Raw genomic sequence first — 14,533 nt, 5'->3', positions numbered from 1 at the left:
GCAATATTTTTTTAAAAAGGGCATGGCTAAGCGACAGGTATTAGTTTTAAACCAGTACTTGCTTAGACTGATGCAAGGCCAGCAAACTGGATTGAAACCGTTGTCTGTGCAAGTATGCATGGCCAGAACTCAGCTCACCAATGTCCAAATGCGAGTTACATTTTGATGTTAGGGATAAACTGATGAAACAGTTGATTGTTTGTTAAAATACAAAAGGTTAAAAAGGCAGTTTAACCAGGTTGTTTCGAGTGCAGAATCAAAGTAATATGAGGTCACCTGCTTAAGGCAACCTCACGCTACTTGCTAAAATGCATCAGCGTAAATCTGAAACCACTTCACATCAACGCTAAGCGGGGCGGGGCAGGGGGAAATTCTCCTCTTTAGGGCGGAGTTCTGGCAGGGTGGGACTTCTGCCTGCTCCTCCATATCCATCCCAGCTCTGACCCATTTCCCTGGGTCAGGTCTCATTGCACATGCACAACGGGCTCCTGGTGGGATTCCCATTGTCATAAGGGAGCCTGCCAATGCGAGCAAGGAAACTACAGCTATGCTGCACTGGGGACACCACTGCAGCATTTGAAGAGGCGGTAAGGAATCTTAAAGGTGCAGAAGCGCCCAGCAGATCGGAAGGAAGGCTGCCACTGAAGGCCTTGGCAAAGACGGCAAGGTAAGTGTCTGGGACTAACTGGTGGGGCAGGAGGCTGCTACAAGGCCCTCTCCCTCCATTCGGGAAACTCTGGACCTTTTCCATCTGGTGACTCCGGGAAGTAACCGGAGTGGAAGCAAGGGAAATTTGCCAAGGACCCAGGCCCTGCCCCCCACCCCTCCCCCCCCCATTGTTATTTGCACATCGCAAGCAGGGAAGAAGCAGCCAGCAGGGGCGATGGGAGGGAAGCCTCCCCTTGGGCCTCACCGCCCAAATTTTCCGACATTCTCCACAGCAATCCTGCCTTATTTCAGGTGGGATCATGGAGGGGACTACCCTCTCAGGTGTAATTGACCTATAAGGGTGAAGTTATACTGCCACTTTTGTGTTGTTGCGAAGCAGTATTTCCTTCACAGCAATACAAAAGTGATGATATAACTCCAGAGTTAGGTCCTGATCAGAATGTGATGGGTAGTGGTGTGAAACCCCCCACAGAGGATGCAATCTCTTCTTGCTTGGATTTGACACCACATGGACCATAATGTAAGTGGTTTGTCAAACCTGATTTTAAAATGTTCTCATAGGGATCCGGTCTCCTTGGGCACTTCAGAAACTAATAGTTGGGAGCAGAGCTCTTCACATGCCAAAAGTACATGTCGTCAGATCTCTCCCCTGGACATGAGAATTCAACTGGCAGCCAGGCAGCAGTATTAAGAAGGTACTCCCCTGTTGGAACCTAATCTGTAGCTACCCGTCTCAAAGTCGTAGCTATGGTATAAATACAGTGCCAGTCTATGTACTGCATCACTAGGTCATTGGCACAGATTGGCTTTAGCATCTGCTGCTGGTTCAATTGTTTCCACAATAATGTTGTAATGTCAATGAGATGGTTAATTGAGGTTAAGTGAATAAATTGAGGCTGGAATATTTCATTCGTACTTGGGCTAAATTGACATCAACTCCTCCAAAGCAGATTGTAAAATAATGGTTGATTCATATAAACTGCTTCAATTGTTTTAATTTTCAACTTCTCTTTTGTACTGTCCATGGGCCAGAAACCTCTACTTTTCTGTAATGTTTATGGTGTTTGCACCTCTTCAACAGCAACACCAGTGTTGTTTCAATCCAAGTTTTAAATAGCTGAAAGTTTTAAATATGCAGTAGTTGTATGTGGCAGAGGAAGATAGATATCATTATGTTGCAACACAGAACAGAGTTCCTACGGGTTTATTAATGTTTTGCTGTTGCTTCTGCTTCCAATGAAGTCCCTTTACTTAAATTGTGTTTTAGTTGATTGATATAAAAAGGAGATGAAGTATTTTGATGAAATTTTGTTGCACATATCAAGTTTTTTGAAGACATGCCTTCAGTTAGGTACACGCCACAAGTCCTCGCCACTGTAGTGTACTTGAATAAAGTGACTCAGTCCATCAGTATGAGTGCTGGAGGAACTTAGTGATTTAGTTTCCCCAATGTGCTGCCAAGAATCTTCATTTACATTGTGTTACATCAAGTCTACAGCACAGAAACAGGCCATTCGGCCCAACTGGTCTATGCCAGCATTTATGCTCCACATGAACCTCTTCCCCCCACTACAGTATATCCTTCTGTTCCTTTCTCCTTCATGTGCTTATCTGGCTTCCCCTTAAATGCATCTATGTTATTCACCTCAACTACTCCTTGTGGTAGCAAGTTCCACATTCTAACCACTCTCTAAGTAAAGAAGTTTCTCCTGAATTCCCAATTGGATTTATTAGTGACTATCTTATATTTATGGCCCCATTTCTGGTCTCCCCCACAAGTGAAAAAATTTTCTCCACGGCGACCATATTAAAACCTTTCATTATTTTAAAGACCTCTATCAGGACACCCCTCAGCCTTCTCTCTTCTGGAGAAAAGAGCCCCAGCCTGTTCAGCCTTTCCTGATAAGTATATCCTCTTAGTTCTGGTATCATCCTTGTGAATCTTTTTTGCACCTTCTCCAATGCCTCTATATCCTTTTTATAATACGGAGACCAGAACTGTGCACAATACTCCAAATGTGGTCTAACCAAGTTTCTGTACAAGTTTAACATAACTTCTCTGCTTTTCAATTCTATCCCTCTGGAAATGAGCTGCTATTGAGTTCAAAGTGAGCTCTTCATTTCCATTCACAGGAGATACTTCACAGGATAGAAGTTACAGTTGATGTTATTGCACAAAGGCTACATGTGCTTGCACCAGATTATCCTCTCCACTATTCTAATAGAGGTGGTAAATCTGTTTATTTGGCCTGAGCTCATTAAGCATTCATACAGTAACACCACCAAATGTAATTTCTATCCTCAAATCATTTCCCTCCTAAATACTGAAAATTAGTTCAGTGCCAATAAAAACAGACTAAACATGTGCTGAAAAATGTTCATTTCTATTTGCTGTTATGCTTTTCATATTTATTTTTCAGGGATCTCATCCAATTTAACTCATTCACCAGCATGGGGTTTATATTTTGCTTTGAACAAATGATGCTGCCGATGGCCTTAACTGAGATTTGAATGTGTACTACTGTCTTTAAGGCTGTTTTTTTTAAGTCCTGATTGTAAAGATTGAGCTGGTTGTATTGTAGATCTTTGTCACCAAAGAACATATTAAACATGGAAGGGGTTCTCATGTGCAAGGCAGACCCCGGGCAGAGCTTGACGGTGTCCAGGCAGGTTAACTCATCTGTGGTATTGTTACGGGTTGACAGTCACACTTGACGTTCTCTGGATTTAATGCATGAAACTGAACAGAACTTGTAGCAAAATTATAAAATTATCAGCAATTCAAAATTAGCTTTGCGACAGGTAGGACTATGTGCCACATTCAGAGCTCTCTTTGAGTCCTCAACAACTGTCTGCTGAAAGCGTTAATAGATTAACATGATTTGAAAACGATGTCTTTAGCACCCCAATGACCCAGTAAATAAATGCACTGTCCTGTGTACAGTACTGAGTCCTACAGACCAGAAGGCCCGAGGTACAATTGCCAGTTTCTGCTGAGTTAGCTGATTTCAATTGGCTTCAGAGGGAAAAAAATCAGCCACGATTCTCACTGCTCAGTGACTCCCAATGGAAAATTGCTTGTGTGTGGCCATCAGGCAAGGGTAGAATTGGGCTTTGCTGTGATAGAATCATAGAATCATAGAAGTTTACAACATGGAAACAGGCCCTTCGGCCCAACATGTCCATGTCGCCCAGTTTATACCACTAAGCTAGTCCCAATTGCCTGCACTTGGCCCATATCCCTCTATACCCATCTTACCCATGTAACTGTCCAAATGCTTTTTAAAAGAAAAAATTGTACCCGCCTCTACTACTGCCTCTGGCAGCTCGTTCCAGACACTCACCACCCTTTGAGTGAAAAAATTGCCCCTCTGGACCCTTTTGTATCTCTCCCCTCTCACCTTAAATCTATGCCTCCTCGTTATAGACTCCCCTACCTTTGGGAAAAGATTTTGACTATCTACCTTATCTATGCCCCTCATTATTTTATAGACTTCTATAAGATCACCCCTTAACCTCCTACTCTCCAGGGAAAAAAGTCCCAGTCTATCCAACCTCTCCCTATAAGTCGAACCATCAAGTCCCGGGAGCATCCTAGTAAATCTTTTCTGCACTCTTTCTAGTTTAATAATATCCTTTCTATAATAGGGTGACCAGAACTGTACACAGTATTCCAAGTGTGGCCTTACTAATGTCTTGTACAACTTCAACAAGACATCCCAACTCCTGTATTCAATGTTCTGACCAATGAAACCAAGCATGCTGAATGCCTTTTTCACCACCCTATCCACCTGTGACTCCACTTTCAAGGAGCTGTGAACCTGTACTCCCAGATCTCTTTGTTCTATAACTCTCCCCAAAGCCCTACCATTAACGGAGTAGGTCCTGGCCCGATTCGATCTACCAAAATGCATCACCTCACATTTATCTAAATTAAACTCCATCTGCCATTCATCGACCCACTGGCCCAATTTATCAAGATCCCGATGCAATCCCAGATAACCTTCTTCACTGTCCACAATGCCACCAATCTCGGTGTCATCTGCAAACTTACTAACCATGCCTCCTAAATTCTCATCCAAATCATTAATATAAATAACAAATAACAGCGGACCCAGCACCGATCCCTGAGGCACACCGCTGGTCACAGACCTCCAGTTTGAAAAACAACCCTCTACAACCACCCTCTGTCTTCTGTCGTCAATCCAATTTTGTATCCAATTGGCTACCTCACCTTGGATCCCGTGAGATTTAACCTTATGTAACAACCTACCATGCGGTACCTTGTCAAAGGCTTTGCTAAAGTCCATGTAGACCACGTCTACTGCACAGCCCTCATCTATCTTCTTGGTTACCCCTTCAAAAAACTCAATCAAATTCGTGAGACATGATTTTCCTCTCACAAAACCATGCTGACTGTCCCTGCCTCTCCAAATGCCTGTAGATCCTGTCTCTCAGAATACCCTCTAACAACTTACCCACTACAGATGTCAGGCTCACCGGTCTGTAGTTCCCAGGCTTTTCCCTGCCGCCCTTCTTAAACAAAGGCACAACATTTGCTACCCTCCAATCTTCAGGCACCTCACCTGTAGCTGTCGATGATTCAAATATCTCTGCTAGGGGACCCGCAATTTCCTCCCTAACCTCCCATAACGTCCTGGGATACATTTCATCAGGTCCCGGAGATTTATCTACCTTGATGTCTCTATGGTCCAAGAGCCTGCTACCACTCACTGTCCAGGCTCACATATGAAGAATAACCACTTTGGTGAGGTACTGGAGAACTGCCTTCATGATAGTAGAGGGATTTTAAACACAAATGGGATGGGGAAAGTCCAATTTTTATGTTTTTACTGTGTGACATCAAAGCCGAGCCTGATTCTGCATTTGTCTGATGTCCACACGCACACATTTAACAAGGAAGACGGAGAGCGTACAGAAATTGGACTTGGGAGTAACTAGAGGAAAGCTCAGAGGAACAATGATTGTAGCAGTAATTAATAGAATAAAGACTAGAAAAGCTGCGATGGATAGAGAGAGGTTTGAGATGAGAGAGTGAGCACCTATCAACCTTTTAGCGACTAAGCACTCGCATGTCATGACAATCTCGTTGTCAATCCAATAATGACAACAGTCAGATCATTCCTCCAAATATCTTATCCATATTACACTAGAAAAATTCTAATTACATTTAGATTCTGAATGGTCAGTAAATTGTTGAGATTCTAAACTCTACTCACCACTGCCTGCTCAGTGTGAATCATGAAGATCACTCAATCGTTGTACATTGAACAACATGAGTGAATTAAAATGAGCATGAGATCACATGACCAATTCCGTTCAGCATCCATATTTTAAAAAAATCAGGCGTACTTGACTGATATAGGATGCCAATCATTTATTATATCAACCAAATTTGAAAGTATATTAACTTTTGATGCATTATAATTTATTAATAGATTTTAATTATTCATTTGAGTTTTGAATCATTATTTGGTGCGGCAAACAGGTTCTTTGCGATAACTAGGCTGTAGTATAGGAAGGTTATTATCGCTGTGTAATAGAGAATCAGAGAGGTCTCAGTGGAGTTTGATCTATATCTAACAATGGATGACCTCTACCTAATAAGGGATGTAATGTAACACTTTCTAGTTTAATTCTTTGCTCCTCAGGGTGAGGAATGTTAGTGCAGGGGAATGGAACGTTTTTGATTTCAGTTACTCAGTGTTAATATCAAGCACTCCCAGGCCATGTATACTACAATTAGATACAAAGTAAAGCTGTTTCCACTCTGCTTCAACACTGTCGGCATCAATCTCAGAAGAGCAGCCCATTCTCCCACAGTGTGACATTTTCCCCATTTCCTGCACCAGCCACCCTGTGGTCTCTTTGCCAATTATTGCCAAAATTAGGGGCAATTTTGTGCTGTGGGCCCACACACCTAAAGAATTGGATTGAGGGTGCCCAAACCCATTCCATATAGGACAGCCAATCCTGAGCTTGCTTAAATAACAAGTCACGTTTGCCTTGCTGTGAGGTATTAATGTTATTGCAAGCTGTGTCAGTAAGTATAAACTAAAAATAACCAGTTGTCAGTGACCATTAAAAATTGTCTTCACCACAAGCTTTTTCAACAACCCTTTTAGTTTTATGAGCTCAAGCATTGTTATTAAATCCGTTGACATGATTTGCACTTAACACTGCTTGCTTTTTGCATGAATTATTTGTGGAATGCTACTTCTGTTCTGTTTTTTGTTGTGAGGGAGTGTGATTAACATTCATTTAGAGGGTAGCTATAACGGTATACTTCTTTCTGCAGGTCTGAAGACCATTGTGGGTGCTCTCATCCAGTCTGTAAAGAAACTTTCCGATGTAATGATTTTGACTGTATTTTGTCTGAGTGTCTTTGCCCTTATTGGACTCCAGTTGTTTATGGGCAACTTAAGGCAGAAATGTGTCTTTTGGCCACCCGATCCATCATATTTTAATGTCACAGATGAAAATGGAACAAAGCCTTTTGACTTTCAAGAGTACATTATGAATGAAAGTAAGCATTTTATGTTCTTGATACATATTTCTGATTTATGTGAAAAATAGCAATGTTTCCCAATTCTGAGGTGGTTTTATGTCATAAATTATTGTTTACACTGTTCAAACGGAATTATTAGCAGTGCAATTGCACTGTTGGTCGGTATGACAATGTGCAGTACCACAGAATGGTTGGACTGAGTTTTGTGCCTGAGATTCCTCACATTGTGAGTGCTTGATTTCAGGTGGTTCCATAAGATCATAAGAATTTTTAGGAACAGGAAAAGGCCATCAACCCCATAAGCTTGCCCTTTTTAATAAGATCCACCTACCCATCTTTTCACCAGATTCCTCAAACTCTTCCCTTTCCAGAAACAAATTTAATTGTGTCTTGAACCCATTTTTACTCTCTGCTTCAATGGCCCTTTCTGGTCATGTATTCTACAACTCTATTGTCCTTTGGTTGAAAAGGCTTTGCCCAAATTCCCTTCTTATTCCTAACTTCAAAAGTTTTTAACTTGTGTCAACCTTACACAACAGTGACACTTTGGCTGGATCGATTTTTGTCAATATTTGAAATTAGGCTGTGTCTATATTAGTATGTTAAAGTGTTTGTGTGAAATTCCTTAGTCCACTAAGAGGCATTAACCTGTTGTATTCATCCAGGCACGAGATGGGGAACGAGGCCTAATTCAATGGATTAGGGAGCAGGCAAGACACTTGTAATGTCCAAAGGACGTTTCCTGAAAGTAAATAATCCTTGCTTATAAAAGGCAAACATGTCATTTTGGCGATTAAGATAGTTTAAGAATATTAATGAATGATTTGTGGATAATTTAGGAGGAATTAAGGATGAATTCAGAAAGTATAAATGTGATTAACTCCTGATGCGCAGGCTTTGCTTAGCTGCAGAGCTCTTTACGTCTGAAATAAGTCAATAATCATAGGTACAGTGTATCCTAGGTATCTGTATCCATCCAAGTAACAATACAGTTCTGCTGGGAACATGGATTGCCTCATATGCCCGATTCAATCTATATAATGACCGTACTTCTGTCCCTTCATGGTGGGAGAAATGGGTGAAACAGTTTGAGTGTGCATTGATTTATTTTAAAATCATCAATATGACATGAAAGAGAACTTTGCTTTTGCAATATTGGAAGAAGAACTTTTGCAAGGTATATTATATATGCTGTCTGATGCTGGAAATTGGGCAGAATACGATCTGGCTAAGAAAGCCCTAACTGAGCACCACAATTCCCAGCAAGGTACAACATATGAATGACAGATGCAGGTGATACTGTAATTGAAAATAAGGAAATGGCAGACTTGCTAAATAATGACTTTGTATTGGGCTTCACAGTAGAGGAAGTGGATAAAGTTCCAGAGATACGAGGAAAACTAAAATTAAATCAAGGGGAGGAACTTACTAGATTTAATATAAGTTTAGAAAAATGATAAATGAAGAAAATAATGAGACTGAAGATTGATAAATTTCCAGGACCTGATGGTTTCCACCCCAGGGTATTAAAAGAAGTCAGTGAGGAAATTGTGGATGCTTTAGTCATGATCTTCCATAACTCTCTTGATTGAGGAATTGTCTCCTTGGATTGTAAAATAGCCAATGTCACTCCATTATTTAAGAAGGGTGGGAGACAGAAACCAGGAAATTATAGACCTATTAGTCTAACATCTGTTGTGAGGACGTTATTGGAATCTATTGTTAGGGACAGAGTGACTGAGCACTTAGACAAATATGAACTAATCAGAGAGAGCCAGCATGTATTTGTAATGAATAAGTCATGTCTAACTAACCTAGTTGAATTTTTTGAGAAGATCACTAACATAGTACATAAGGGAATGTCTATGGATGTTATTTATATGGACTTCCAAAAGCATTTGATAAGGCTCCACACGAGACTGTTAGCAAAACTGAAAGGGCATGGAGGCAACCTATTGACATGGGTAGAGAATTTGTTAGGAGGTAGGAGACAGAGAGCAGGGATAATGGGTATGTTCTCCAATTGGCAGGATGTGACTAGTGGTGTCCCCCAGGGATCTGTGCTGGGGCCTTAGCTTTTCATTATATTTATTAATGACCTAGATGAAAGAATGGAGAACTGTGAATCCAAGTTTGCTGACAGCACTAAGTTAGGTGGCACAGTAAATCGTGTTTTTATTTGGGAGCAGAAAGTTGCAAAGGGACATTGTGGCAGATGGGTTTCAGTGTGGGGAAGTGTGAGGTCATCCACTTTGGACCTAAGAAAGATAGATCAGAGTATTTTCTAAATGGCGAGAAGCTAGGAACTGTGGAGGAGCAGAGAGATTTAGGGGTCCATGTACAGAAATCACTAAAAGCTAGTGGACAGGTACAAAAAATAATTTTAAAGGTCAATGGAATGTTGGCCTTTATCTCAAGAGGGCTGGAATACAAAGGGGTGGAAGTTACTTTACAGTTATATAAAGCTCTGGCCAGAGCCCATCTGGAGAACTGTGTTCAGTTCTGGGCACCGCAACTCAGGAAGGATATATTGGCCTTGGAGGGGATGCAGTGCAGATTCACCAGAATGATACCGGGGCTAAAAGGGTTAAATTATAAGGACAGGTTGCATAGACTAGACTTGTATTCCCCTGAATATAGAAGAGTAAGGGGTGATCTAATTGAGGTGTTTAAGTTGATTAAAGGATTTGATAGGGTCGATAGAGAGAAATTATTTCCTCTGGTGGGGGAGTCCAGAGAAGGGGGCATAACCTTAAAATGAGAGCTAGGCCATTCAGGGGTGATGTCAGAAAACACTTCATCACACTAAGGGTAGTGGAAATCTGGAACTCTCCTCCAAAAAGTTGTTGAGGCTGAGAATCAATTGAAAATTTCAAAACTGAGATTGATAGATTTTCATTAGGTAAGGGTATGAAGAGACATGGAACCAAGGTGGGTAAATGGAGTTAAGATACAGATCAGCCATGATCTAATTGAATGGCAGAACAGGATCGAGGGGCTGAATGGCCTCCTTTAATCAATCATATTTTGCCATGCTGCACAACACAACAATGAATCTGCAGGAGCCTTTTGCACACATTTACATTGACAAGTAGCAAAACATAATTTTGCTGATGCTGGTCATGAAATCAACACACAGATTCTAGAAGGATGTCTATCTAAAATGTTGGTGTCATCGAGCCCTGGAGAAAGAGCCCACCTGAGATGAATGTTTTGAACTGGACAAAGCCTGATCGAGCCAAATGTTGTGCATGCGGAAACAAAATCACTTCTCCTGATTCTGCCAGTCATCCAACCGTAGACCTTTACAGAAATATTTGATGATACATGGTGGCTCAGGTGCCTAGTCACAAAAATCTAGTCAGTCAAAACAGCACAATGTGCAGCAAGTTACTGAAACAGAACCTACTGTACGCAACTCTGAAGATAACAATGCATATTTATTCACCATATCAGAACAGCACACCATTAATTTGCTGATCGGCAATACTATACTTTCAAGGTGTAAAAGATGTTTTAAGTTATTGTTGATCCCAGCATCCACAGAATATCTAGAGCCGGCACAGGTTCGATGGGCCAAATGGCCTCCTTCTTTGCTGTAGTGATTCTATAATTCTAATATTAGTGATGTACACAATTCCTAATCTGTTGTTGCTGGTTCTGAATCTCAAGTGAAACTTCACCATATGTAGATCCAATCAGTTCTGGCAAGTAAGCAGTCACCGTGGACGGGTTTGTCGTGAAGGGAAAGACCGGTTGTCAGCTTGGCCTACGCACAGCTCAAGCCGTACAACTTATTAGTCTATCTTCAACACTATGCAGCATCAATAGACCAACATCGGAGGATGCTAGTCCAGTGAATTCCCACAAGTGTTCCACAGTATAGGGAAACTAAAGGCCACGCAGGTCAAACTGCATATTGACAACTTTGTTATTCCTGTTGCTTGGTGTTATCGCAAGATACCATTTGCTCCATGGAGGAAAGTTAAGAAAAGCTTAAAGAGTTGGAAGATATTGGAATAATTGAAGATGCGAATGGTCTTGGGTCTCACCTCTCGTAATTGTGTGAGAGCTCAAGAATCCTAATATTGTATACCTTGTGTTGATATGCAAGCGTGGATGATGTGTTTTCTCAAATCTAAGCATCACTAGCTAAAGCTGGAAGAAGAGAGCCGCTATCTTACAATATTTGCATCACACATTGGTCTGAAGCAATACGAAAGCTAACTTTAGATATATTTTCAGCAGCAGAGGTATTTCAATGTACCATCCAACAAAGCATTGAAGAAATTCCGGGCGTTTTGAATGTAAGCGATGATAGTCTGATATGTGCACTGAACCAATCGGAACATGATGCAGACCTTCACAGTGTTCGTCACAGGCTACAAAAAAATGGGATGATACATGCACGAGAAGTGCGAATTTGATAAGGAGCACCTGGAATATTTCAATCTAATCTTTGCTCAGTATGGACTATCATCAGATCTCAAGAAAATCAATGCAATCTACAATGCCACAGCCCCAAGCAATATATCAGAAGTCCAGATTGTTTTCGACATGGTGACTTACTTTACTCCTTATTTGACTACAATTACAACACCATTGTGGGAACTAACAACTGAAGGTAGCATCTTCAAGTGGGAAGACAAGCATGATTACAACCTACTTCAGATCAAGCAAACAAATCTAGTCATACAATGATGCCAATGGAGATTTATGTTGATGCCAGCTACCTAATGCTGGCATCAACATATCTTGATACAGCTACACCCAACATCTATTCCAATCATTCACTCAATTCTACAGAGTAATGCGATAGCCAGATTAAGCAGGAAGTATTGCCAATTATATGGACTGTACATTGATTTCACGCATTCATTTATGGTAAACAATTTACCATGTTTACGTATCACAAGCCTTTGATACCTATGTTCTCCAAGTCATAGTATCCAGTGCTGAGTACTGCAAGTCTGGTCTTATGATCATTAATGATCATTAATTATCACCCTAGATCTGATAATCCTGCTGACTATATGTTACAACACCACAAGTCATTACTCAGAGACCGCTGAGCAATTCATCAATTTTATCGCTCAAAATTCGACAGCCAAGGGAATCACTCTAGCTGATATCAAGCAAGCTACACAGAAAGAGCAAGCAATGCTTACTCGCATTCTCACTTTCAGGAAAGGAGACTCCTGTCATACCTGAAGAACTATGTTTTTAAAAAGTTTGCGTGTTATGTTTCAGAAAGTCTAATTTTTAAAGAACAACATGCTTATCTTAAAGGAAGCAAAGGATGTAATAATTAGAAGCAGCCAACACAGATGTCAGAAAGGAAGATTGTGTTTGACAAACATGATAAGAGTTCTTTGAGACGGTGACAGATAAGCTGAATGGGGGAAATGCAATGGATGTGATGTACATGGACTTTCAGAAAGCCTTAGACGAGGAGACTATTGGAGAAGATTAATGGGTGTGGGATTAGGGAGCAGATAGCAAATTGGATTTAAAAACTGGTTAGAAAGGAGGAAACAGAGAGTAGGAGTTAAGGCCAGTTTCTTAGAGTGATTGGACGTGGGTTGCAGTGTCCAACAGGGTTCTGTTCTGGGCCACTTCTGTTCACTGTGTACATCAATGATTTGGATAGAAGGCCAGAGGGAATGGTGTCCAAATTTTCAGACAATACTAAAATAGGAGGCATAGCAATTAATTCTGAGGACCAAAGGAAGCTGGAATATTGATAAGATGGTGGAATGGGCACACAAGTGGGAGATGGAATTCAATGTCAGTAAATGTGAAGTGGGACATTTTGGTTTAAAAAAACAATAAAAGTAATAATTATACTTTGGGGAAAGCTGGGTGATGTGGAAGAGCAGAGGTATTTGGGGATTGAAGTACACAAGCAGCACCTCAAGTAGATAAGGGCATAAAAATAGCAAATGGAATATAGGGATATGGGAACAGGCCAGACACATGGGATTAGGACTAATGCTCATGTAGAAGATAAACATCAACCTGGACTTTTTTGGAATTTCTGCACAATTCTATGTAATGTATTCATCCAGACACCAGAGGGGAAACTAGGAACATTATATTGGAACAGGTAGCATATGGTGATTATATCACTTTGTAACAACTAAGGACTTTTTCTGCAGACAAGTAATTAGTTTGTAAGGACAATCATAAAACTATTCATTGTAAATGGCTTACCATCTCCCTTAAAATAATGAACAAAGGAATTTCATACAAACGTCAATATTTGCACAGTGTAATTTCAAGGCCTATAAAATCTGGACAACTCTTGGTCAACTTGGCATCTGGGGAGTCAAGACATTTACCCTAAGAGAAAATTGGAAGCTAGTGTGAACTCCTGCCTTTCATGTATGCCCTACTGACTGGTTATAGAGTGGCATTAGGACTTCATAATAGGTCACTTGTTGCCCTCTTGGTTGGTGGTGGATGTGTGGACCATACATGGCTGTGCATGCTGGGTAAAAGATGGTAATACCTGGGAGAGAGAAAAATAGGGTGAGAAGGGGATCGTCAACCTCATGTTATGCTTGTGTCCAGTAAAGCTGTGTGAACTCACAATTTGTTGTATAAAAACAGACTTGACTTAAGTTTCTTATTCTGAGGAATTTGATATTTTAAAGCTATTGCAGTTTAAAAACTTTCTCAGTCATTGGCACAATTTGACTTTGTCATGCTGCAGAATGTAAGCTTCAAAAAAGCAGTGTCAGGTTTATGAATATGCCGTCAGGCTAAGGGAGCTGGTTTCAGTTTGTACTCTGTACAGCAAGTAGCTCTACGCATACCACAGCAGAGCCCAGCACAACTGGCACTGGACTGAAAAGTAAAAGGAGAGTGATGTGCAGAGGTCACTTTCCTTAAACATGCGCAGTAAAAATAGACCGTGCAAACGCACCTAACAGTGCAACTTGTATAGTTTTATATATTCTAAACAAATCTTGAGTTATGACGGTTGGGTTCATTTTATGTCAAAGGCACCGTCCTCAAATGCCGCCTAAATACTGGAGCTCAGCAATTTCAATGCGATTTAATGCCATCCATCTGTCGAAGGTCATCCTGAATGGCGGAGAGAGAAGCAAAGCACTGTTTGATGAAAGCCCTTTTGACACTTAATTTTTTTTTCATTGGCACTTGCTGTCGCACTGTCTGTTACATATTAATGCCTCCACTTTGGCAAAGGACATAGACAGAAGCAACACTATAAAATACCCAGCTATATCACAGCACAGCACCGAAACCCATTTGTGCCATGATAGATGATGCAGAACAGCATAGTGCATATTCAGCTATAAGATCAGGCCC

General features: G+C 40.9%; 1 protein-coding gene across 1 annotated transcript in view; it reads left to right on the top strand.

The window, feature by feature from the left end:
- The window catches only part of LOC137307256 (sodium channel protein type 8 subunit alpha-like), a 241,388-nt gene that overhangs the window by 103,569 nt on the left and 123,286 nt on the right, over positions 1-14,533 (top strand). Inside the window, exon 6 of the mRNA XM_067976688.1 lies at positions 6,989-7,216. Within this exon, the coding sequence (XP_067832789.1) occupies positions 6,989-7,216 (228 nt within the window). The remainder of the gene's footprint in view (positions 1-6,988; positions 7,217-14,533) is intronic.

Source organism: Heptranchias perlo, chromosome X, assembly GCF_035084215.1.
Source record: "Heptranchias perlo isolate sHepPer1 chromosome X, sHepPer1.hap1, whole genome shotgun sequence".
Taxonomy (NCBI): domain Eukaryota; kingdom Metazoa; phylum Chordata; class Chondrichthyes; order Hexanchiformes; family Hexanchidae; genus Heptranchias; species Heptranchias perlo.
Note: the sequence above shows the minus strand (reverse complement) of the source record. Positions and strands in the feature narration are given on the sequence as shown.